The 26,106-nt window shown below is 45.2% G+C and overlaps 2 protein-coding genes across 2 annotated transcripts; both read right to left on the bottom strand.

Annotated features, from left to right (window-relative positions):
• Positions 1-5,661: 5,661 nt before the first annotated feature.
• LOC127334888 (kinesin-like protein KIN-7E, chloroplastic) lies at positions 5,662-18,034 on the bottom strand. Its single transcript, XM_051361433.2, has 25 exons — positions 17,637-18,034; positions 17,450-17,547; positions 16,582-16,671; positions 16,044-16,096; positions 15,717-15,782; positions 15,581-15,634; positions 15,244-15,303; positions 14,764-14,842; positions 14,417-14,484; positions 14,098-14,157; positions 13,849-13,953; positions 13,425-13,529; positions 13,147-13,254; positions 12,929-13,075; positions 12,489-12,671; positions 10,919-11,086; positions 8,866-9,102; positions 8,257-8,397; positions 8,014-8,139; positions 7,746-7,796; positions 7,605-7,652; positions 7,305-7,532; positions 6,536-7,219; positions 6,333-6,422; positions 5,662-6,161 (listed from the first exon to the last, which is right to left on the bottom strand). The coding sequence occupies exons 1-25, from the start codon at positions 17,981-17,983 to the stop codon at positions 6,141-6,143; spliced, it is 3,417 nt and encodes a 1,138-aa protein (XP_051217393.1). The 5' UTR covers positions 17,984-18,034; the 3' UTR covers positions 5,662-6,140.
• Positions 18,035-21,189: 3,155 nt separating this feature from the next.
• LOC127334889 (probable L-ascorbate peroxidase 7, chloroplastic) lies at positions 21,190-25,041 on the bottom strand. The gene is made up of 12 exons (XM_051361434.2): positions 24,790-25,041; positions 24,568-24,696; positions 23,481-23,601; positions 23,291-23,391; positions 23,106-23,193; positions 22,769-22,836; positions 22,605-22,691; positions 22,145-22,219; positions 21,981-22,058; positions 21,780-21,884; positions 21,569-21,635; positions 21,190-21,444 (listed from the first exon to the last, which is right to left on the bottom strand). Exons 1-11 carry the CDS (start codon positions 24,952-24,954, stop codon positions 21,615-21,617), a joined length of 1,038 nt encoding a protein of 345 aa, XP_051217394.1. The 5' UTR covers positions 24,955-25,041; the 3' UTR covers positions 21,190-21,444; positions 21,569-21,614.
• Between the last annotated feature and the right edge of the window lie 1,065 nt (positions 25,042-26,106).

The raw sequence follows: 26,106 nt of genomic DNA on the forward strand, positions 1-26,106 counted from the left end.
TAGGTAGGGGGTTTTATCTGCGGGTGGCAGCGACCACAGTCACCTATATCATCAGGTGTGAGTCATCATGGATTAGATTAGTTCGTTAATGCGACGACTTTGGCTGTCAAGAATGAGCAAGAATAACGTTACTTTAATCGGACTAGGGACTAGGGAGTAGGTACTACTGGAAAGAATCAAAGCGGGGGTACTTGTAGTAAAGTGACATTTACTGTACATTATCAGATTAACCAGGAGAGAATAGCCAAAATACCACACATGAAAACAGAAAGTGCCAAAATACCACACTTCAAAACCAAAGTGCCAAAATACCACACTTTTTCAGTTTTTCATGCCAAACTACCACTAGTGACTAACTGAGACAAACTTTTTCAAATAAAGACATAGATGCCCTTACCTAGAACACCATCCCGGTGCTAAAAAAGAGAGGGGAAATTAAGGACATTACTGTGATGGGCAACCTCCCATGGTTGACATGCCGATGGAGGCACATCCGGAGCAACGGATGGCGTGGTAATCCTCTTCCTATCGTTGAAGCACGAGATCGTGGGGGCGAGCAGAGAGCGGCGGCCCGAGATGGGTAGCCGGCGGTCAGGGACGGGAGAGTGGTGGCCGGGGATAGGAGAGTAGCGGCGAGGCGGGGCACTAGGGAGAGGCTCACCGGCGGGATCCCAGCGACGGGGCGTGCGGGAGCGAGGAGGTTGCGCCGGCCGCCATGCTTGGCCTCGCAAAAGGCAGAACAGATGCAAGGTTGGGGACGGGAATAGCTGGGCACAAAAGGCAAGTATTTTTTCCTTTATTTTTTCACAGGGGTAGTTTTGGTAAGTTCCAAATGCCTCACGGTTTGACTAACGGAGTTTCTCTGAGAATAGACGGTAGTGCTATTTTGGCATTGAAAAACTGAAAAATAGTGGTATTTTGGCACTTTGGTTTTGAAGTGTGGTATTTTAGCACTTTCGGTTTTCATGTGTGGTATTTTGGCTATTCTCTCATTAACCAGAGCACAAGTTCAAACAGCACATGTGATCTTTACTGCACAGAACATTTTTGATCAGGCTACTCGCAGTTAAATTTTTTACGAGTTACACCTAGGTTGTAAACTTGTAACATGGATAAAAATCCGCACCGTTGAATTTGCTTGAAGATCCGTGGTTGCATATAAGTTGCAACTAGGTTGTAACTGAGAAATGTATGACGTCACTGGCTGATATTTAGTTAAGTCTAAGTCGTAAGAGATCTTGACGTGCCCAATTCTTATATACTTAGTTAATGTTGTAAAATTTTGCAGTTTTCTTCTATATTAGTAGTCAACCTTAGTAAAAAAAAAGTCTAGTTTTTAACTAAATTTAAAATATTTCTTCATAGGAACAGAAGAAGTACGGAGGCTATGTTTAGCCGGCGAGGTCACGGTTTTGCTGTGCCACGTGGCGTCCGGAGAGCGTGCCTCCCGGGCCTGCAGGCGCCACGTGAGACGGCGGTGGTGACGGGACGAGACGATGCCTGGTAACGTGTCGATGCAGGACTGGGGGGCTGAGACTATTGTTAGCGGCTAGTACAGTAAACCTCCCGGGCCCACCACGTGTTGGGGTGCCGTGGTGCACTATGCGGCGTCAGATGGACGGCGGTGATGCGATCGGACGGGGTCGGGTGGTGGGGGGATGACTCAGGTATGGGCTAACTGCCATACTCCCAAGCCGAGATCTTCTGTGCCCCACCCGCGTTTGTCTGCTCTTGCTGAAGCTCGTGTGGCTTGCTTGGCGTTGATGCTAGGATAATGTTTCACTAGTGCTCTACTCTCTCTAGCTCCTTAAATGGGTGTACTGTGTACATATACCTTTTGCTCTTTTTTTGGAATTTAAGAAATTTATGTATAAAAATTTGCAACATATAAAAAATCAAATTGGTACGTTGCGGAACAATATTCCAAAATGGATCAGGTGATACTAACTTTGCGCAATAAAAGCGGCCAATGTTCTGATATAAAATTGGTAAAATTTAGTAAAATTTGACCGATGGCAAAGGATAGAAGAATACTTGGGATTAAGAGTGAACTACGTAGATGGACGAAACAACATAGCCCATTTGTATCTATAAAAGAAGAAATCAGAAAACGACTCTTTGCAGGTTCAAAAAAATCTGGTAACGAACGTGCAAAATCTTATTATCTCCATCTAGACATTTTTCATTTTTGAAAAATGCTGTTTTTGAATTACTAAAAAAAACAGAATATGTGTGACGCTCGCTCGGGCTAAACCATAGGGTTTTCCTTTTTTTTTTTTGCATTCAATGTGAATGCAAACCCCGCTTTCTCCATAGGTAGTACGTAGATCGCATCGAGGATAATCAAGCGCCATTACTGCAATGCGACGGAGGAGATGCTGGAAGGGGGATCACGCGTTGCGGCTGATGGGCGGCCTCGCCATAAACAGAAAGTTTAGGGGACGGGGCCAGGCCATTTGCAGCGGCTGAGCGCAATAACTACTCCTCCTTTCATTCAAGCGCGTCACACGGCGCTCGCTCGCTCCCGCACCTGCAATCAATCCACGGCAGCTACAGTGACGGTGGTACACGGTCATCAAGACAAGCGGATATCCATCCGTGATAATGCGCGTGGTTAGGTTACGTACGTACAGATCTCGATCGATCGATGCTGCTAGTACTACCACCACGCGTATGTACTCCGGTGGGTAGGTTCTCGGGCATAAAATGCTTCCTTCCGGATCGATTCGATCGATCGATCGATCGGATGGATCTTCTCTTCTCGTGTGTGCTGGGTTTGGTTTAGGTTTGGATCTGGGCCTGGTGAGTGAGTGTAGCAGCAAATGAAATGCTACGCTTATCCCGCACGTAAGCTGCATGCACGCCCGCTCCTGCCTGCCAGCCACCTGCGTGCGCGTGATGTCAGTCACAGTTGAGGAGCGGCAATCAATGCGCCTCCACGTCCCACCCCGCATTCTTTTTTCATGTCGCCCCGCCGGGCCGCCGGTCGAGTCAGTGTTTTACTTTAAAAAATAAAAATAAAAATTATATTTTAAAGTTTGAGTTTTTTTCTCTTTTGATATAGCCAATGATATATCCCCGCGTGGGTGCAAAATCTTAATGTGAAATTGTTTCTACTCTAGGCTACATAAAAAAAGTCAGAATCAAACAAATTTTATACTACCTCCGTTTAAAAGTAGGTGTCTTAATTTTATCTAAATACAGATATATTTAGACACATTTTAGTTATATATGCATAATGTATTTGTATTAAATAATAGTTAGGCATCTATTTTTAAACGGATGGAGTAGTTTTATGTTGATGTCCACGCGGTTTGATAGGATGACCTAAATTTAGGCCGGATCTGTGATTGGCGCGCCGCGAGTCACTGAAACAATTGCCATTTTATAAAAACTTTTAGGGGGCTAAATGTTTCCATTACATTCTAAATATAATTAGACTAACTAAAAACTATATTGAGGTCTCATCCAGCATCAGCATAGCTGGCCTACCCTAGCTGGCATGCCCCTCGCTCTCTTGACGGTAGCTAGCCGTTGCACCTTCTGCCTCGTCGCCAGAGCTCTCATGGCCTTCATGTCCCCTTGGTTGCCACGGGCGCATGGCTTTGCTGGCCCGGCGAATCCTCTCACGGGCGGCATTCCTTCTCATTGTCTGGAAGTAGGCCATGGCCTACCGCAGCTTCACCGCCTCGTGAGCGGTCGTGATCGTTGTCGCATTCGCATCGGCAAACGCCTCGATTTCGGTGGCCCTCCCCGCCTGTTGCACTGCCAATGCATCCTCTCGTAGCCGCTCTAACACCACCTGCAGGACGACGAAGGTAGCCTACCTACAAGCCGCCTCTTCCGCCTCCAGCGTGGCGTAAAGTGTGGTTTGCTAGTGTGTGGTCTCTGTCGGCGTCTGCTCGACGATCTCTTCCGCCATGAACTGGCGGCCACGCTCATCCAATGCCGCCGCCTTCATTTGTAGTTTCCGATAGTGAAACCATATTTCACATGAATGATACAAATTATAAAAAGTAAAATTTACCATTATTTAGTATTTTAATAGAACAATATCAATGCTCACAAAACACGTGTTTACAATCTTTGGAATTTTCAGAACCAAATAGATGGTAAAGACACATCTTTTGGACACTTACAATATTTTCTGAATTTTGTAGACGCTTGTAAATTTGAAACACTAGATATTTTCCCAGCAGCCATCCGTTGGTAATACCATGCGGTAACAGTGTAATTTCACTCGCTCGCCCTGCAGAGAGCACGCGGCCCACGCCGGTTAACATGGTACCTAGCCTAGGGTAAACAGAGCTAGTACAAGTAGCTTGCTCTTTTCGAACCCTGGCCTGATGAGTCAGGTAGCTCACATCTTGTCGTCCCTTCCCCTGCTGGCCTCTGCCGTGCGGCTTTAGCTTTAGGTTTTGTTCGCTTGCTTGCCTGCCCTTGCTTGCGCGGATCAAAAAGCTGACGCTTGGCTATCATTTCTACACCTGCTCACTCCTCCGCTCCGGCTTAATTTTCCGAATTTCCAGCCCTGACCGATTGATCGATGCCGCCTGAGCTTTTTGTTCCCTACCTAGCTCTCCTCTCCCTCTGCCTTGTCCACGTCGTTGATCATGTTGCACATGTTTCGGAACTTGGGCGTGATGATCGCGTCTTCTTGCTTTTTCGTTTTCCAGACAAGAAACCTTTTTTACCAAGTGGACTTATTTGCTAGTGCTACTAGTGTGAATACTTAGACTGTTCTAGTCTTATATTGGATGGATTCTCACTTATTTGCCTGAGTTTTCTGCTGTTTGTTTGTCAAGTGTTCCCACCCGTAGTTTCTGTTGCAAACGACATTTTTCTTTTTACAACATCCCTCAAGTTCAGAAGTCATTGCAATGAGGACCCCAGTTCTTAGTCTACTGAGCAAATTCGAGACCGTTTAGTGCACGATAGCGGGCTGCCACGTGATAGGAAAACTTAAAATGGAGACCAAGCTACATATAGCCTTTATTTGCAAACATTTAGAATTCGTATTTTAATTTTTTTTTAAAAAAATCAAAATTCTAGAGATAGCCAATGATGTAAAATCTTAATACAAAATATTTCATATTCTAGACTACACAAAAATGATAAACTCTGATAAATTTTAAAGTGAATAGTGCATATTTCAAGACTGTAGATTTATCAGATTTTGTCAATTTCATATAGCCTAGAATACAAATCACTTTGTATTGAGATTTTACATCATTCTAGCATATATTATTGGCTACCTCCAGAATTTTGTTTTGATTTTTAAAAATGAAATATAATTTTTTAGTCTTTCAGAATAAAAAGATAAATGTAGCTCAGCCTCCAAAACACCACACTCCACGTGAGCTTCATGTTTCCTTGTCAATGGTGCAGGCGTACATCCGCATAACATGGATCGTAGCTCCCGGGCGACAGGCACACGACTGGTCTCCTGGATCGACCGTGCAAGAAGAAAAAATGTTTCTCTGCACCGTACCGCAACCACAACCACCACCAACCCAGCACCCATCGTCTCCACGGAAGCCTCCAATCTTCGTATCCCATGATCCGTAGCGACGGAAATCCGTGCTGCTGCTGATCACTGAAGTCAACCGACATAATGTCCAACGCCGATGATACGGCGATCAGACATAAAACGAACAGTAATATGCGAAAACTGCAGCTTTGCTTCAGCCAACAAGTACGAGAGGACCTACAGTTTCATCCGTTCAATTGTGGGGGTGGGGGGGATCACGTGTCCATCTACACAGGCTACAAGTACCGCGAACAACAACTGGCAAAAGCCCGGTCTAGCTAGGCCTTGGGCGTCTTCTTTGCTAGCCCGTATGGCCAGTTAACACAAATCTACAAGTGGGTCTTTCTAATCCAGTAAACTGTACAGGAGAGTAAGTACCGGCAGATTAGCATCAGGGCAAGAAGTCAGAACTATATTTTGCTTCCCCCCTTTGTTTCTGTTGACACAGGCAAGGGCTGGCCGTTCCAGGTTATCTACTCCAGTGTGGTAAGTCGTAACGCATTAGGATCAGCATTGCTTCGGCTGTAGCAGCAATATATGGTGTGAATAAACAGCAGCCGACAAACATGACGAGAGGTGGAAGCAGCCTCTAAACTTGAAAAAAGGCCTGCTATAGCATCTGTTTTGCCATCTGTAAATCAGAAGAGAAAATGTAGTAAGTAGGGGTGAAAGGAAGCCCTTGTCTCAATATGTGCTTAAGTCAAGCAGCAGCACTCCGCAAAATAAATGCAGCATGCTCTACATCCCGCAGAAAGTTCAGAAAACTTAGTACAAACTAGATATGGATGATGGAAAAGAATACCTTTTCTTGGCAAATCCTTGACAGTGCTTCCACATGAAAGTTTTGTAGCTCTTCAAGGACTTTAACCTCTAACCCTCTAATGTCTTCACCCTGAAAAGGTCCAATACAGGTGCATCAGAAGAACGGAAGCAGCCAAGTCATCCCCACATATTGTGTTCAGTTGTTCATAAGTAAGCTTGCTAGCAAAGTAAATATATGGTTACCTTCAATCTGGACATTGCGTTTTCCAACTCTTTGCAGCGCCTTCTTTCAAAATTGTACGCAGCTTTTGCTTCTTCTAGAGTACTGACGCCATCATATTTCCAATTATCCGAAGCTTCCATTTCGCTTAGGGTTCTGCCGGTATCATTCTTCGCTGAATGAAAGCCATTTTGCTTTGATTTGAATTCAAACAAATCCTCCTGAGAGTTTTCTTTCTTCATCTTCGAAACAAGGACCCGCATGCTTGCCAGCTCATTTTCTAAATCCTGCTCATGGCACTTCCCATCATCAATTATCTTCAAAAGCTCATTTTCTCGCCGGGACTTTTGGGATAATGTGTCCTCTAACGCAGCCTCCCTCTCACAACTAGCAACCAACTCTTTCTGCATCTCCTCGGCAAAATATCCATTTTCCTGATCACGGCGTTTTGTGTCATTGTGGATACTGCCCCTTGCAACCGATGAATTAAGCTCTTTTGCTGCAGTTAAGTCTGCAGCCAGCTTTGCATTTTCATAAGAAAGCCTGGTGACTTCTTCAGCCAAATTCTTTAGTTCAACTGCAGCGGCAGCTGCCAATTCTTTTGCGTAGTATGATTCTTCAGCCAGCTTTTGACTGTGAATTTCCAAGCCATCCTTCTCTTCCGTCAGCGTCAGATTGTCTTGCTTCAAATTCTCAATTTCTGCAGCCTGCAGCATTGATTCTTTTAGGTTTCAACTTTTCAAGTGACAATCAAAATTGGACGAAGATGAATTGCAGGCATGTGATGTTTACCTGCACGAGTACTTGAGATTTTAATGGTGATTCCCTATTATCTTCCACTGTTCTAGAGGGAATGTTTGCATGACTTGAGAATTCATCTGCCTGATCCCTAGAATCACTTCTTGCCGTCGATGGTTCACTAAACTGCGTAGCAGACTCACTCCTAAAAGCCTTCAATAATTTACTGTTCTCTTGCCTCAATTGCGCAACTGCTTCTTGGAGTTCTGCATTTTCCGATACCTATTTGAACAAAGAAAACGTCAGATTGATATGTTGGACAAGAAAAATAGTTGTTCTCCCACCCTTTCTCACCTTTGCTTGTAGCTGGTCTTGAAGGATTTTGTTATCTGCAGACATGATCTAGAGAAACCACCCAGGTAAAACAGTAATTAATCTATGATAGATATCAATCCGAGAAACAAACACTAGCTGACAAAGTGGCATTGAACAAACCTCCAGTTCAAATGTTTTTTCGCTCAATTGCGTGGTCAACTTTGAAAAGGTCTGAAAAATATTATAGGAAACATTTCAATCATTAACAAAGAAATCCAAAACACTGTAGCATATGACTCATTAGCCACAGATCAAGAAAGTTAAGGTAGACCTAACAAACCAAAACATAAGTAGAATACCGCTCAAACGAAAATCTCTAGAAATTCCATGTAAGTCAACATCAGATGAATTCAAACTTTCCAGTTTAACATCACTTGGCAACTATTACCTGGGACATCTCAGTCCTAATAGCTGGGTCATCTGTAGTTTCCAGTGATTGCATTATACGCTGTTCTAACGCATGCATATGTGATTTCTTTTCACCGATATCATTTTTCAACCTCTCAATTTGGCTCTGTAGAAAAAGAGAAATGGGAATGCTCAGATAAGGATATTCTTAAAATAAATGGCTGAGGATCTAGGGTAGATAAATATGCCCAGCTAGCTCAGAAAAGATTATAGATATATTTACATGAATTTGTGAATCGTCAGGGTTGTTGGCTGCTTGCTCCAACAACCTTTTGAGTGAGCTTGTAGAAAGTGCGACTTCCCCACCCAGCATTTTGACCTGCTCTTGAAGAAGGTCTATTTGATCCACGATAGTTGTTCCACTCTATACATGTAACATGTCAGTTAGTGTCCAGATCAGTGAATATAGCAGAGCACTCTCTATAACAAAAACAACATGGGTCAATCTCAAATTAGCAAGGAAGTCACAGACCACGTGCTGCTTCAAGCCAGAAGTGCTAGCCAGACAAGGAGCATAGGACAAGGAAGATCTCACAGTTCAGAGCCAAAAGTAAACTTACTGTAACCAAATTCCATTAAACATGAATCCACTTATCGACTTATTTTAATGTGGAATCACATTCCCTAACTGGGCAACAACCAGCACTTTGTAGGCTACCCACGAGCCAGTGTTCTTCAGCAAGCAGCAATCCAGAACTAGAATGCTTTATTACAATTTAACATGGAAGGTTTCCAGCATATTCCACAGAAGGAATGCAAGAATTTGGAATTGTGCAGTGAAGTAGAATGAGAGGAAGTGGGGAAAGTGTAAAAAGTCAGAAAACCGACTCACCGGCAATGGGTGTCGAGCAATAGGTGCAGCACTAAATAGATCACCAGCTTGAGTCCTCTCTAGAAAAGAATCACCCAGTGCTGGATCATCTGCTTTCCTAGTCACAGATTTCCTGTGACCATCCTTCAGGTCAAGCAATAGGTGTTTTTGCTGTGATGATCTGGAGAAGGAAGGCGAGCCACTAGCTGTGCTGTCACTATCGACACTAGCTGACAGTCCAGATAATTGCTCTGACTTCTGCATAAGTAAAATAAAATATATTAATGACTGAACCTATAACTTATATAGCAAAGCCAGAGTACAAGTTATAAAGACAAGACAGCTCGCAAAGCTATAAGAAACATCAACAAAGATATTCGAACAATTAGACAGCATCCAGCGACGAGTTGTTCCTTGTATATATAAAAGAAGAGGGACACATAAGTGGAGCTACACATCTTCAAACAGCTAGATGATAGAGCTGATACTTGTGATCTCAAGTTCTCAACCACCAAAACCGAATACTTCTCTACCACAGTCCACAGTACATGGTCTTCCACATCTTTCAGTGTCTAGAAGCCCACAAGCAAGTAATTCCTAGGTGTACTGCATTACTATCGTGGGAGAGGCGTTTTTCAAAAGAAAAACGCTCTCGCGACCGCGTCGTCCCCCGCGGGCGACGGGGCCGCGCCGCCACTCCCCCTCGTCCAGCTCCCCCCTCCTCCCCTTCTCCTCCGCCGTCGTCGGCGTGCGTCGCCGGGCAAGGCCCGGGCGGCGCCGGCGCCGGCGGCCCTCGACTTTCCCCCTCTCGGCGCGGGCGCCGCGGGGTAGGTGCGGCCGGGAGGTGCTCCTCGGCCGGCGGCGGTCCGGCGTGGCGGGGTGAGATCCCCACGTCGGGTGGGAGGAGGGGTGGCGGCGCGGCCGTTGGCGGCGGAGCTGCACAGCGGCGCCATGGCAGGGCCGCTCGGCCCAGATCTGGGCCCAGGCGGGGCCCGGAGGGGCACGGCGGTGGCTCTGCTCTTGGCACGCCGGCGGCGCTCCCTGGAGGAAGAGAAGACAGGGCGGCGGTGGGTGGGCGGCGGCGGCACTTCGGCCGGCCAGCTGCAGCGGGGCTTTACGGGCCCTTTTGGGTCCGGCCGGGCCAGTTCGGGCCTGGTCTGCCTCGTAGCCTCGTCCGGTCGGCTACCGCGAAAGCGGTGGAGGCAGTTCCCTCCCGCGTGGCTGCGGTGCTGCTACCCCCGTCCCCGCTGCATCCCTTTTCTTCGTCTAGGCCTTGCTCCGGTGACCACAGTTAGGCGGCGAGGATGGCTACAAGACCGTGGTGGCGTGTGCGGGTGGGCGGCATGTTAGGTGGAGCACGTCGGAGCGTCTGGGGTGGTCGGTTTGGTGGTCGGGAGAAATCCCTGTCGGCATGCTCGACACCGACGCGGTGACGCCTACGGGTGTCACCTTTCCTTCCTGAAGGGCGTCGGGTGTACCTCCTCCCCAATCCCCTCCGCATACCGGGGGAAACCCTAGGACTAGTCCGGGCAACAGCGGCGTCATCGTCGTCTCCTTGGTGAAGGTGTTGCTTGGTATGCGGTGCCTCGGCGTGCTAGGAGCGTGGTGGTACTTCTCCGGAGGGCGCAGCGGTTGCGGGTCATCTTCGTTTTCGTCGATCTGCCGGTGTCGGCATTTTTTCTTCTTTCCTTTCTTTTTCTTTTCTTTTGGGCTTGGTTGTGCTGCGGCCCCAGCGCGTTCGTTGTATCGGGTCGTTTGCTATATTAATATAGCGGGGCGAAAGCCTATTTCGAGGAGGAGGGAGAGGCATTTTAAAAATTAAGCAAATGCAAGTAGAGGGAAGCACATATGAAACGAACAAATTAGAATAAAATGAACAAGAAGACTGCAATAAAGCAACCTAGCTTATTTCTTCTAGACTTGTATCTTTTTCTAACGACCAGGAAAGCTATATTGCCTACTGTAAGCACACAATCCTTTTCCAGGAGAGAACAGAAGATCACTGATGGCAATACAAAACTTAACATAGAAGCTGAGAAACACAAACTATATAAGTACATAGCAAGAAAATCACCTTTAGTTTGAACCAACCAAGCATACCACGTTTGCGATTCCTTCTATCAAACCTAATAGGCTCGTCAGAAGTATGAGAATCTAGTTTTGCTTCAGTTGAAAACTCTGAATCAAGGCTAACATCATCGTCCTCGCCGTACTCCCGCTTTCGGTCGGGTAAATAAGCAAGCTGCAAAATGAAACCAAATAAGAACAATAGGCACTCTCCAAGAAAGTAGGCGCTCCCCAATGAATGAAGCAGGGTAAATCATCAGGAAATATAGTGTTTTTTTACGATAAGAAATATTGTTTCCTTCTACAAAAGCGCCAATATACAACATAATATGCAGTTCAAAATCTTACTATAGAGCAACTTTTTATGCTCCATTCGATTTGTTACTTGTGCGTAGATGAGCATTGCAGATACATACAGCTCTCAATCATTCAGGTAACGTACAGTCCAAAAGAGTGTTCGCGTTGCATATGGCCAGGGTCCATCAACTATGATCTCTTGTACAAAATGGGATTAGTAGGGTGTTGTGGCATTAGTAGCATAGCCATAGCCATAGTTAGAGTCCAGTTCAATTACTGCCGGATTAAATAATTAGGAAAAATAGGCTACCGTGAGTTGGTTTGTGTCAGAGTGAAAATAGAGTCCTAGTTGTGGACTACAGGTATTGGAGTCAGTTTTGAATACCAGTCTCCTGGCGGCTGGTCCTCCTATAAGAGGATGTGTATCCAGTGTGTTCTAGGGCAAGCAGAAATAAACCCTTGATCTTCCTAATGCTAATCCCTGCCTCTTTTATTTCTCTAATCTACCTCTGTTATCTCTCTTGACTCCATCATGACACCTGCGCGCAGACTACGAACTCATCCTCTCGTTAACCACCCTTACTACCTTCAGAGCTCTAAGCGGCCACAAGATAGGGTGCCCCACATCCGTACAAATGAATACTCGCCAAGGTCACAGTGCATTGGTGCTTTTTCATTATTATTTTTCTCTTTTAATGAAAACAGTAGTAGAGAGCCCTATGGAAATATATTGGCAAGTAGCTTACATAAAAAAATTATAAAGATTTCACAGGAACCAAGGCACATCCAAAAAGTCCACACATCTTAATGGAACTGAAAACTAGAAGTTGCAAACAAAATAAGAAATTTGGTATGGTAGGCTAAATTTCGAGATGAACTATGTGTTTTTTCGTTTCTTAATTAAATTAATCCAGCTGAGAACTATAGAGCACTCGTAATCTGAGGCACCCCCAAAAATTATGAAGCATACAGCACAATAAAGCTGTGCATTAAGTAGGAAACATGCATCATCACAAAGTAACCTCACATTTTACATATTAGTGTGAACAAAAGCTGCAACTTGCAACGTCAGGAAAAGTGAGATAAAGTAAATCCTCAAAATCGATCCACAAAAACAATAGAACAGAAAAGGCAGCAATCCTGCTCTTTCACACTTGCACCATATTCTCAGTTTCTATGCCAGATTTTGTTGTAAGGCTCTTCAGAATTTACTCTGAGTTGGATTAATGGACTAAGATGTTGCAACCAAACAAAGAAGAAGAGAGCTTGAGCTTAAGAACCTCATCTTCGCCAAATGAATGCCGTCGGCGGAGGCTAGCCTTTCCTAAAACATTTGCGGATATTGAACTTTTGGTTGACACCAATATCAGTTTTGTTAACCTCTGAATTCTACCCATCAATGCTGCTTTTGCTTCTTCTTCCTGTTCTAACCTTGACTGAAGTTTGACTTGGCCAGCTTCAAGCTATCACACAAAGAGAAATTACAAAGATTAATCATTTTGGATGGAAGCAAGGCCAACAAGTTCATGTACGGATGGAATATGTTGAATTTAATCTCCAGCATGCCATCTGGAAGGTAAGTGTCTCAATATTGCATAGAGTACAAGGATGCTTAGGTGGAAGAGAAGTTAGTCTTCCAGTGACTTATATTGGTGGAGAATAACTTCTCACGAAATTAAGAAGGAAGGTACTCTGTTGCTGAAAAACATGCAAAACAAACCTGAAGTTTTAAGTTAACAAGATCCTCCTGATCCGTCGGAAGAATGTACCCATTTCCCATCATGCCACGTCTCAGTTGCTGCAGCTCTTCTTTCAAGCATGTTATCTCCTTCTGATACTTCTTTATCAAGGACTTCTCATCGATTATCTGGAAAGACAATTAGCATCAGTACCAAGCATCATTCTTAGAATATGGACTTCAGACTGATTGATTATTACCTTATTTTGAGAAGCTTTCAATTCGACATGCTTGCTCCTGTGGGCAAATTTTAATGTATTATGTGTCTCTTCAGTGTTACTGGAAGCAGGGGTAACTGTGCAAATAAGCTGTGACAAAGAAAAGGGTGAGATTATACGAACATAAGTTGCTTACACTTACAAGCCCAAACGTATATGTGGGAAGCTTCCAAAAACCAAGGCAATAAATAAATACATAAGTAAATAAAGGATCTTAACAAGGGAGAAAGCACGAGTTACTGAACAAACGAAACACTCACAGAAATGCGTCCATGGCCGCTCAGAGAGTACTGAAGTAAGCGTGTGAGCTTTGAGTCTCTATAGGGAATATGAGCAGCCTTGCCATCTGTAAGTTTAGCAATAACCTGCGACGAAATTCCATCAACAACTTACCATGAGAAGAACTAAATAAATGAAAACGATGTGATCATTTCCCCAGTACCCCTTCCTACTAGTCAATTATATGTGAGATAAGCATCATGTGGATTCATGTTGTAGGAGCTAGCAAAGGAGTCATGCATGCAAACACTGTCTCTATTAGTGCTGCGAGCAACTACAGCAAGTTAATCCTAGCAGATTTGGGATAACTCAATGAAATGGGTCACAAGGTTCATCTTGTATTAATTTCTCAATAAGATCACAAAAAGAGAAATCCTCAGGGGCGCAGGTTGCAGGAAAACGTACAGTTCCAAGGGTGAGCAGGCTTTTGTTTATGTATGAACCTTCTTTGCGACGTAATCCAGTTGTTTCAGTCTTGGAACTCTCAGACCCAGCGAGATCAATCAAGTTCTGACAAAAGCATATGGATGGAAATAAGAAGAGCATGCATAAAACATAAACTATACCAAGCTGCTGGATGCTAAATAAATCAAGATAATAAGTAAGATGATTGAAAGGTACAAAATTATAAGCAAACTGGATGAGAGGAATTACCAATTGGCATAATCTCACTTCTTCCTCTTCAGTTTCACCAGCGGGGCTGCTCTCGATGGTCTGCAGGCATGTAACAATGTAAATTTAAACATTCTACCTGAGCTGAAACCCATAGTAACTAGCTACATCAAACAACTTCACATTGGAAGAAAGAACAGACTTTTAGATTCGGTAAACTGCTACGTGGAATGATTTACATTACTTTGCAGACTCAATAAGCACTCATTATTTGGCAGATGGATGTAAACACCTGCCAGCCAACAGACATGTGTACAAGAGAGAGGACAGGTGGCAGAGACGAGAGAGAGTGAGAGAGTACCAATGTGAATATAGTATGGCTCCGACTACTGACGAGATTGAAGTTGTTGGATCCAACATGTCTGTGCTCTGCCACATGCAATTCATCAGCAATTTAGCACAAGGTTAATGTGATTCAAGGTGTACAAAGATCTAACAATCAATGAATCACTGTAGGTTTAAGTTTTGGTACAAATAGGTATATGACTTCACCAAAAAAAATCACTGTAGGTTTAAGTTTTGGTACAAAAAATGACAAGGACAAACATGGAGATGAAGCAATCCCCATGGAAATATGGAAAACCTCCTCGGATGCAATAAGTGATAATCTGGGGAAAGGAAAGGATGTTATCTACACAAACCAAATACCTTCTCCAGATGCTATCAGAGAGAGTGCGTGTGCAGGTGATAAAACAACCTCTTCTTTAAGCCCTTCCACATAAGTTCCCTAAGAGAATAGAAAGAGTGATAAAATTATGAGTAGCTGATAAGGTCTACAGATCAGCAGTTATTGGCAAGAGACTTGTCAGCGAGAAATGAGAACAAGGAATCAAACAGATCAACACACAATGTGAAATAAGAACTCATAAGTAATAAGTATGCCTTTCTTAGGCCTGTAAAAACTCTCTACCTTTTAATATACTCCCATCGGTTCAAAACAATTGCCAAAAAATGGATGTATCTACACACTAGATACATCCATTTTTTGGCAATTGTTTTGAACCGGAGGGAGTATTAAAACGCAAGCTTTGTGTTTCGCCGGGAAAAAAAGAGATAGAAATAAAATTCCATGTAGTATAGACTGCTATGCTGTACAGGATTAATTGACATGGTCCAACAACCAGGTACCTGTGCGTCTTCTCGAATTCTAAGATTCTGTCCTGTCGGATCAAGTAAATCATTTATAACCTGCAAGGTGATAAGACACAACCAAAAGCATGAACAACCATTAAACATATCAATGAGTGAGTTCAGAAACAGTTGACTCCAATTTCATATTCTCTCACTATATTAAACCTGTTTCTAAGTAAGCATTACTGCATCAGGTGTACGGTAATCAGGGGCATGCAGCAATTCTGGTCTTATATGTCTATTGTATATTGATAAGAGACAATCTTGTTCCTATGAAGTAGCAATAGGTGCAAATCAGTAGCAATCAAATGCATGGCTTGACAAGATAAGTCACCTCATTGTAAATTTCAAGATATGACACCCGCAGAAGAAACTCTCGTCCAGGGGTCTGAGGTCAAGATAAGAAATAATGATGTCATGTGAGCCTGATTTCTTTAACGTTTATAGACAAAAATATATGAAGATATTACATCTTGAATAATGCTGAACACATCCTTCACCGCCAACGGGATAATTCCAGGCGACTTTTGCTCTCCCTGCAATCAAGGTTATCCAAGCGTTTGGTGAAAGAGAGTTCAGTATTGCTGCTGCTAAAAACGATTTGCACATGCTTCTGTGTGAAGTTCAAGTGTATCATGATAGGCAATAGAATAAGAGAAAAAAGAGGAAACAGCTATATGCTAACAGTAGAGCTATGTCCTCTCCTGAAAAAATATGTATGTAGAAGCACACCGATAGACGTGTTGGAGGAATTAAGGGAACAGATGGCAGATATATAACAACATGCACAAACTTACATGCATTGTATGAGTTTTGCCGCTACTAGTGACACCATATGCAAAAACAGTACCTGAAAGAAATAGATCAATTTTAGGGAATTGAATAAATCTTGGAAGATAAAAGTACAACACTACAGATAAGAGAAGGCAACACTAGCAATTACCAATGATTTAAGTGAGTATGTATTAATAATCAAAGGTAGAGGAATAGTGGCTTTTTATTTTCAGGGGCAAAGGGAGTAGAGATAGCAGTGGAAATCCAAAATTCGAACAATTGTGAGCTATTGGTTGTAACAAAAGAATCATGCAAGACTGGCACGAGATATGTCTGATCCAACATAGTTGGCACTGCAGTGTTGGATATAAACGTGGTACAGAGCTTCCCCATAAAGGCTTTAAGAAAATAATGTAGATCCATCCAATCTACATCACATATCTTTTATTGACTGTAGCCTTAACTTCCTACCAAATATTGTTCCTGGTTCGCTAAATTCCCATTCATTATCGAACATAATTTACTCTACAAATTACAAACAATAAGAGAGTCGAAAAGTACCGTTAATTCCTTCCATGGCACCACTTACAACATGCTGAGAAGCAATATCATACACGCGGCGAGTTGTAGTAGCTGGGCCAAAAACTTTATCTGCAAAATTGCACAAATGCAAACAAGGAAAATGTAGGTTTCAGCAAACTACACAGACCTGGCAGACATAAAAAAAATTGTAAAGCATGAGGCTATGTTCACTAATAACAGCTTTCGTTTAACGAAACAAGCCTTGCTCAGATGGCTAGCTATGTGGTTGTGCGGGCAGCCCGGCTAGTTTTTACCCTTTGGTCGAGCACTAGTTCACTGCAAATTTTCCAGGTACTTTCGTGCTTTCCCATTTCGTGGGATAATGTCTACCTGCGCATTTGGCACACATAGCAGATATTCATGTGTGTGCGCGTATGGTGTACGAAATGCTGGGGGCGTCTGCCGTGTACCGCTTAAAACAATGTTAAACTGTCTTCTTGGTGGAACAGCACTTCAGATTCAAAACAATAGCACATTTTCTCTTTAACATTTGTCTGCTACTTCAGTAACAGGCACGCATTCTCATCACACTCTTGAGCTTGCATAGTTGCATAATATAAAGCAAGCCTGACCAAGGTGAAGCATCCTATAGAGCTGGAACTGGTTTCAACAGTTCATTACCAGAGCATATCAACATTCTCACTAACAAAGCTGGTACATCCCTTGCAGTTACACTCCATAGCACAAACAGAGCATATAGCCATCAAACGGCTCTACCCTCATTTCTAAAAGAAACCCCCAATATGGTACTAATTCCTCCCATTTCCTGCGCGCACATTTCCTTAGCGTCACTCGTTCCACATTGGCACATTGTAGCATTACCTGAAACGAAGTGAAGAGCACTCACCAAAAGCATAGGCGATACTCGGGTTGTACTCGTTGCGCACCATGTTGTCGCCGTCAGCATACCAGGCCACCTCGTCCCCCTTGTTGATCTCTCTCGGACTACACACCAGCAAACACAATTAGTTTAAGAAAAACACATGAGCAGAAAACCCAAAATCGCACGTCCTCGGTGGCAGGAAGCAGCGCACCTGAGGGGGCGGAAGCGGACGGTGACCATGATGTTCTCCTTGGCATTGGACGCGTCCGCGGCGGAAGGCGCCCTCCCACCGGCCGCTCGCGAGGAGACCGAGGAGGGCGTGGTGGGCCGCGCGGAGGAGATCGGGGTGGCGGGGCGCGCGAAGGCGGCGGAGGGGGTGGTGGGGCGGCCGCCCGAGGTAGAGGACGGGGTGGTGGGCCGCGCGGCGGAGGAGGACGGGGTGGACCCGCGGCCTCCCGACGAGGTCCTCGCCGGCGGAGGCGCCGCCGCGGCCGCGGGCGAGCGGCGGGATCGGAATGGGGAGATGCTGGAGCGCGTCGATCTCGACGACGACGACATTGTCCGAGAGCGGAGCTCGGACCAGGGGACCTCGGGTGGGTTTAGGGTTTTGGTGGGGAGCAGGCGAGCACGGGCGCGGTGAGGAGCTCGTGGGGCTTTGCTTTGGTGTGTCGCCGCCGTGAGCTCTGCCAGCTTGGGTCGCCGTGGCCTCGTATGCCGATTTGGTCGTGCCGCCTTTTTGGCACTTTGGTCTAAAAATTTCTGGGGCTTTGGGGTTGGGGCTGGACCACCGGTGGTGCGCTTACCGGCGGCTGTTATCTAGATCACACATTTTGACTTTATTTTTTCTTTGTGGTTTGAAATGCTGATGATATACTGTAGAATTAAACAAACAGGGATTCCGTCGACATCAGAACAGTCTTCTACGAAATGATAATGATGAAGTAGGAGTAGGAGTGTAGGACCCAAGACATCGAGATCACCTTGCTGGACGAGATTCAATGTCGCAATGTCGCATGGTAGTACTGTATGAAACTTGTCTAATAGCAGGTTCACCCTATCTGCACGTCGTGGCAAAAAGAGAAAATATTCGGCGAAAATCAAGTAACGGTAAAGTTGTGATACTTATTTTAGAGCGGAGATAGTAGTATGTTTCAAAGTTTATGAGAAACTCCAAAGATGCACTATGTGTCTATGTTAAGCATTGTGGTGGAAATCGATAACGCTTTGAAGCCAAATCCAATAGGCTGCTAAATTTCGTTCAAATCATCACTAACTAATACTACTCGAGTTAAGACGACGCTCCACTGGCAAGCCCAAGCAACTACCTAGGCTTGAGGGATGTTGGATCCGCATTGGCTCAAGAGGGGTTTCTACAAACCTATAGAATTTCAAGTTCAGAAGTCTAAGAAAACAAATTCAGCAATGAATAGTGGTAGAGATACGACAATGTTGTTCATGCATTATTTTTCTTATCCCAAATGAATATAAGTATGAATTTCAAATTTTGATGTCAATTGAACATGATATTCCTAAGATATCCTTTTTTCTGAGTTTTTTTTAACACTCTCAACATGGAATTTATGGAGTTCCCATTGTAGCTTGATTTGGCAAGAAACATTTTCCCCCAGTGGGAGGTTGGCCACATATCAAGAGAAGGACAGTGAATGCCCGCACCACGTGGTGGAGGCAAGGGCTGTGAAGAAATTTGGATTGTGAGGCTTCAAATCAAACAAGAAAAGGTAACGACGGATGAGAAGAAGACATAAGGACATGATCGCAATGGTGCAACCCCTGCCGTTTAGATCATGCAATGTAGTAGAAGTGGATAATGTAATGGGTTGCAGTGACCATATCAAATAGCCTACCACAAGTAGATAGGTAACAAGGGAATACGTATGAATTTCATAGCGGGTGAAGCGCAAAATTTCTAAGATTCTTCAGTCACAATTGCTATTTTACGTCATACATGAATGAGCTTGTATGTTTCCATGTGAATGGTAATGATTGTAATGGCCACTGGTACTTTGAATTCGGATTTGTTGGCTGATCATATATACAATGTCATGGGCCCCTTCTATTAGTTACGAGCTAAAGAATCGACGGGGAGGTTGTGATACGATAGATCTTTGCGCAAGAAGAAAATGAGAAATTCTCAAGAGAAAAAAGTGATGGGAGGTAATGTTAAAAAAATATAGTATATGTTAGCAAGGATGACTTACATTTGACACTAGCCTCGTACCATAGGGAGCCTCAAATTCATCTTAGGGGGCTCTCACTTCTCCCCTTTCTCTCTCTCCTCGGCCCGTGTTGACAGTCACCTCATGTCCCCGAGCTCTCCTCCGACTCATTTCCGACGGCGCCGCCGCTTGGAGAAGAGAGGAGTGAGATGCTCGACGTTTTCGGTATGATGCCGGTGTATGGCGTGATGCCAGTGCTTTGGTGCGGGTTGTTGGATTTGTGTAGCTAGATGCAGTGTCGAGTAGGGCTCATCTCTCTTTCTCCTGCTCCGGAGGTTGGAGCTGAGGGAGGCGGAGAAGGGCACCGTCTCCTTCAATAAAGTCGCGGTTCATGGCCACCTCTCGCGGTGGACTCGAGGAGTTGTGATGCTTCTTCCGGCTGGTCGTGGAGGCGAAGGGATGAAGAGCAACGGTACGTCGTCTTGTGCATCTCGAAGGTGGTGGGGATGGCTCTTGCTGCAAGGTGGAGTGAACCACACAGTGGCTATGTCCGCTGCCATGATCTGTGGCCGAAGTGTGGGCCCCTCCAACCGCCGTAGTGGCGATTCTACGACCTCCAAGGTGGAGGCCCCTTCAAGAGCTTCTCGCTGGAGCTCTGCGTCATTTTCACCGCCAAGTGGTGCGTCCCCCGCGGAGTCATGGCGGCCGGCGATGGAAGCTCCTCGATGGAAGCTCAATCCCAGTGGAGAGGACCAAGGACTTGATGGCGTTTCGATTTTCTATTTTAGGGTCCTTATGTAATTATGCTAGGTTGTGCTGTAATTTTCTCTTTTTCTGAGGGTCCTAAAATGTTCCCATATAACACCTTCAGGATCCTTCGAGGTCCCATCCGTGTTCAAAAAAAGTCCCAAGCCTATTCCATTGTTAGCACACAAAAAAAGGAAACAGAAACGGTGGGTGATTTGGGCGGGAGGGAGCGGTAAGTGCGATTAGACCCACCGGGAAAGTGACACGACCCGAACCTGCGGAGTGCGCACTCTTGGGAGTTTGTAATTTTGGGCCTTGGCTGGGTGCGCCTGCGCCACGAAAGCACGTGGCGGGCACGAGAGGCCGATCCGAGTTAATGCCGCCCCCGTCGTCGCAGGCTCACCACAGCACATAGGGGTTGTTAATTCCTTCGCGACACTGCTGTCCTGATGGCGTCTTATTATCCGGAACTGTTCCCCTGAATGGTGGACGCCCACCACCACTCAACAGATCGGTCCAATCTAATCCTCCGATACGCACGCACCCGTGGACAGGGGCCATTTGGTTACAAACGGACCCATGGATCACTGCTTCAAAGATTCCGTGTGCTTGTGGAGACAAAGACGGAGGGGCTCGCCAAATGGAGATTACTCCTGGTTGATTATGCTGGGAGGCAGCTCCTCAGAGGCCGTAGGGTCCAGAGGTTTATGTATTGCAGATCTGATGTTTATGTTTACTGCGGCGGCGACCACCACCGTGCTCGATGAGCCACATGACTGATAGAAAAATGACACCACGCTGCCACAGCCCAGAGGCACGTAAGTAAAGCATTCCGTGAAGAGCAGGAACATAAAATTCCGAATAAAATGGATTCCTCATCGAATCAGGGGTGCTCCCTCCGCAGGTTCACATACATGGTCCAAATCTGTTCGTCAGCAGATGCACTATTATTTTTACACTCACGATCTCAGTTCCCACATCTAACGGCTTGCCGAAGCTGGAAAGAAAAACCTCTATCTTGTAGCATGACAAGAAGCTGGGAAAATGCCTCGTCCTGTGTGGTGATACGAAATTGGAGGAACAATGGGCTTGATCCTGCAAAGGAAGACGACAGAGTGAGCCTACTGTGGACAGGACCAGCCGAATACTTTGTTTTATCAATGTTACAACTGGATGAAAAGAGCTGACACGAATCAACAAACTGGTAAGGGGCATATACCTTTTGGACGAGCCCTTGGCTGGATCTGGTTCACGCGCGGCACTCACTAATCGTCCAAGGAGAATCCCTGCAGGACAGCCACAAAGATCAGTTAGGCACATACCACATTAGCTTGAAACACAAAGGACGATAAGGTTGGCACAGCTCAGCGGAGTGGTTTTGTCAGAATGACAGCAGAGTGTTGGAAAACTATGCGCAGAATGGCACTGACCTCGGCAGGATCGAACTTTGAGCCCAGGCTGCTCAGTTTAGCATGAGCCTCCGCATAGTCTTTGAAGAATGCCTCTTGGTCCGATGCGTACTGCTCTGCGTAGACCTGAAAGTGTTGCGGATTTTTCAGGCGGTAAGTTTAATAATTATTATCTCACTTTTGTAGGATACCGACAGCATACAGTTTGAGCATCAGGATCACCTTGAATGTTGGGTCCTCAAACAATGCGGCATCCGTAGGCAAGACCAGAAGATCCTGATCTCTCTTCTCTTTTATCTCCTATAAAGTTTGTTGGTAGCTGGTCAGTTCTATAACAAAATCAGATCAACTGACCAGGCATGCAAGATATTGATCGGGGCACTTACCTTGAAGTAACTGTTATCAAACTTCAGCCATTCAGGTGTCCATGATTGCCCACCAGGTGCACCAGGGCCATTTTTCTGTCAAAGTAACAAAAGATAGTGGATGAACATTACTCACGTAGACAATGCACTTGTATATCTACATGGAGCAGTGCAGACAGCATCGATGTTTTGAAGTGTGTGTGTGCGATTTTTATGCATATTTTAACTGACACCATCAGATGTGTTTGAAGTGTAGACAGCTCAACTGTACTCATACAATATACAAATCTTGAAAATAATCACACCTAGTCGTGGAGAGATTAAGGCCTAAGGGTAATACTAACTCTAAGTATGAAGTAAGCATTAATAGAGCCAACATGGTCAAAGTGATACCGCAACATGCTATGCAATTGTTAACCTGAACATGAGAATCAAAACATCCAAGGTAGCATATACACACAAAAAGTTAAGAACAACATACGGTATATTTTGTTTCAGGTTTCCCCCAGCCGCTCCGTTCAGGCCTAGACCTTCCAAGGGTATGTGCCCCAGATAAAGCAACAATTTCCTGCAGATACAGGGTACAAACAGCTCAACAACATAACATCATGGGCAAACAGGTGACTCAGATCATTATTTGCACACCTTGTCATCAAGGCCCATTCTGTAGAATACAGCCCTCAAGTGGTCAGCAGGTGCACTGGGGCCAGCATCTGGAAAAAAACAAAACACATAATTGAAGAATTAGCAATCATCATATTAAATGCATTTAGCAACAAGCAGATACCGTTTTTTCTATAAATTGGTTAGCAACAGGTGCCAATAGAATTACCCAGTAAGATTATGGAAATACCAAGTATTATTTCAAGCAACCACGAGATGTTTCGTATCTTAAAAACATATTTACAGAACTCAAAAGAGAGAGGGCTATTTGTACAGAATGCAACAAACTGGAATGTGGTGTGGACACAAAATTTCTAACCAGGAAGCTTCCCCTCAGGTGGGCACTGCTCAGGTCCTGTGACATCAACACGTCCATACTTCATTGGAAGCTTTGGGCCACCAGCTTCCTGGTACCAGATTGACAAACGAAAGGAAATTAAGTTTGGAAACAGTATTGATAAATTAATTCTAACCTAGATAGATATATTGGGGGAAAGGTCAGACCTCAATTGCTGTAGCACTTGCCAACTGAAATAAATCTGCATAAGTGATGCTCGGATATTTGTCCTTGATCGGTTGCACAAGCTTTAGAGCATTTACCAAACCTTAAGGATGATGATCAGGACTTTTAGTTACTAGCTGTACACGTAGGAGGAACGAAGAAATGTAATAGTGAAATTCCAAGTAACTGTACCGGCATTGGCTCCATGCTTCAATTCAACATCAAATCTTAAACTTCCATTAGCTCCACCTCGTTCTGGCCAATCCTTAATATTCCTGTCATATGTGCCAGAATCGTGCCATCCCAGACGAACCTTCATGCAGTAAAAGAAATAAAAATTAATTATCTTGGAATGGATATAAAATTTAAGTTCGAAGGCAACTAGCCTCCGCAGCACGATGCGTGTTAAAATGATAAAACAAAAGCGGTCTCGGCAAAAGCATTGCATTAAGTAGTTGCAATTTTCAAAATGAAAAGTTTCGCGTCTCTAATTTTTCTTTTTGAGAATTTTCAATCAAACGGTGCTGATTTGAACGTATGGCATCTTATTGATGCCTTAAGCTTCTGTGAGTGCAAAATGGGCAGAAATATCCAAGATAGTTACAAAGATAAAATGCAAGAAAATGTGGCATATAAGAAATGAAAGGAGAGTTCTGCATAAAGAGTGGAGGTGATAATGATCTAACTTGAGAAGTATCAGTGTATCATTAGTCACCGGCATAATATAATGTTTATATCTGACAGTTCCCTTAAAGAGAACACTGCACCGCTTGATGGTTAAGTACCAGAGTCGTCTGATATCCTCCATCGTCAATTTTCTTGACACACTTCATTCTATAACATTTGGAGATAAATATCATGTATAATCATAATCTTGTCAGTACACAATGGCTAAGCTCTATTGCATCGCAAAAGGGAGCATAATAAGCTCCACAGTCAAAAAAATGGAACGAGATGCGCCACTGGACACTAGAGACTGGCTTCAGTAACACGGCAAAGCCAATTGAGACACAGCCTAATTCAGAAAGGTTGCTGCAGTTTGTTACTGACGAGTGAACAATTGACTAATGGAGCTAGAGGTTACAACTGAACTGACAGGCCTTTTGGGGAGAGGCGGAATGTGTAACGAAGCACGTATGACGCTAAATCCCAGCATTGCTCTACGGATCAAATTCACCTTACTGTGCTACATGAGGACGCTGATGCAAGGAATATATTTATTTATTTCCTAGTAACGGAAGAAGGTGGCGTGGTTGTGTGGGGGTATACGGCAACGTACCAGGATGGGGTGGCAGTGGGTTGTTTTGAGGAGCTCCCTGACGTCCTGGCGCGCGGCCTTGAGCTGCGCCGCGTCGGACGCCGCCGCCATGCACCTCACCGACCGCCCCCTCCCCGCCGCCTGGGCCTTCTGCGATCACACACACAACCAAACACACAAGTCAGACAGCCAGTCAGAATACTCGGGCTCAAATCCTGAACCGCCCCCGGACCCGATCGCAACCTGGGAGGGCGCCGCGCGGAGGCTGACGAGGCGTCGAGCCGCGGAGGACGAGGACGAGGAGGGGAAGAAGGCGGAGTTGGATGGCCCCGCGCGGCGGGCGGATGGGGAAGGGCGGGCCGGAGCGGCGGCGCGGAGGGTGGCGGCTGCGGCGAGGCGGTCGGCCATGGTGGTGGTGGGTTGGTGAGAGTGTGGTTAGACCGTGGCCCTTGGGACTTTGGACTTTGCAGCAAGTAGAGTAGAGAAGGTGCGACCTGCGACTGCCTTTGATAGGGCAGCCAGTTCAGTTCGCCACGGCTCTTGGGTTTGGAGGGGTTTTTGCTTGCCTCTTGGCCTCTCGTGGTTGGTGCGGCGGTGCGTGCTGGGTTTGGTCGGGGTGGGGTGCGTCGGCCGATGCGCACCGGATCCGGCGACGGTTTGTGGTGGACAGACAGGTGGCACTGATCAGCTGGGGCGCGTTTGGTAGGATGCATGTCTCTTGGCTCGTATGATACCTTATCGCTCGCTCGGCCCAACAATTTTCGGCTTGTTTGGTTGTTTGGGTTCACTCGCGTTCTTGCATGAACCGGTTCTTAAAGCACCCCTAGGACAGGCCTTGGAGGAACGCCCAGTTCGGACTTTCCTAGCGGGTTCTCGCGCCACCTTTACTCGATCGATGCAACATGTGCAGGTGGTCTTGCTTAAGCTCACTCTCACTTGCAGTACTTCACACACCCTCTCCTCAAATCAACACAAACATAGTTCAAATCGAAATAAGATGTACATGAAAAAGATGTGTGTCGATGAGACGAATCAATTTCCACAATTGGTTTCGAGTTTCGTCGGTCGTAAATCATCAATTTTGTGTATGAAGTTTTGAGCGAATTTACCAAATTCGTCGCACACGCTCAACCGTTTGAAATTTCCTTTGAAACCATTCCGCGTGACTTTCATGTTGACAGGTTTTTATTTCGGTGTACATACACGAATAGATAAATTACTCGCTAGTATACCGTAATGTGTATGTATGTGTGACTATAGTTTGGAGCATTGTTGCTCAACTTCTCTCGCTTGCCATGTTCATGGACGCCGACGTGGTGATGATGTGTGAGAAGTGGGAGGTGATAATCCATGGTGGTGGCGGCTTGGTGATGTTCGTCTTTGTGGTCGGCGACGTGGTGATGCTTGTGACCGGCGTGACCGACGGTGTCATGGTGGTATTCAGCTTCATTGGCGGCGACATGGTTATCCTTGTGACGAGCGTGAATGTCGGTCTCATGGTGGTGTTTATCTTCGTGGTCGGCAATGTGGTGATGCTTGTGACCGGCGTGACCAACGGTG

Source organism: Lolium perenne, chromosome 2 (genome assembly GCF_019359855.2).
Source record: "Lolium perenne isolate Kyuss_39 chromosome 2, Kyuss_2.0, whole genome shotgun sequence".
NCBI classification, from domain to species: domain Eukaryota; kingdom Viridiplantae; phylum Streptophyta; class Magnoliopsida; order Poales; family Poaceae; genus Lolium; species Lolium perenne.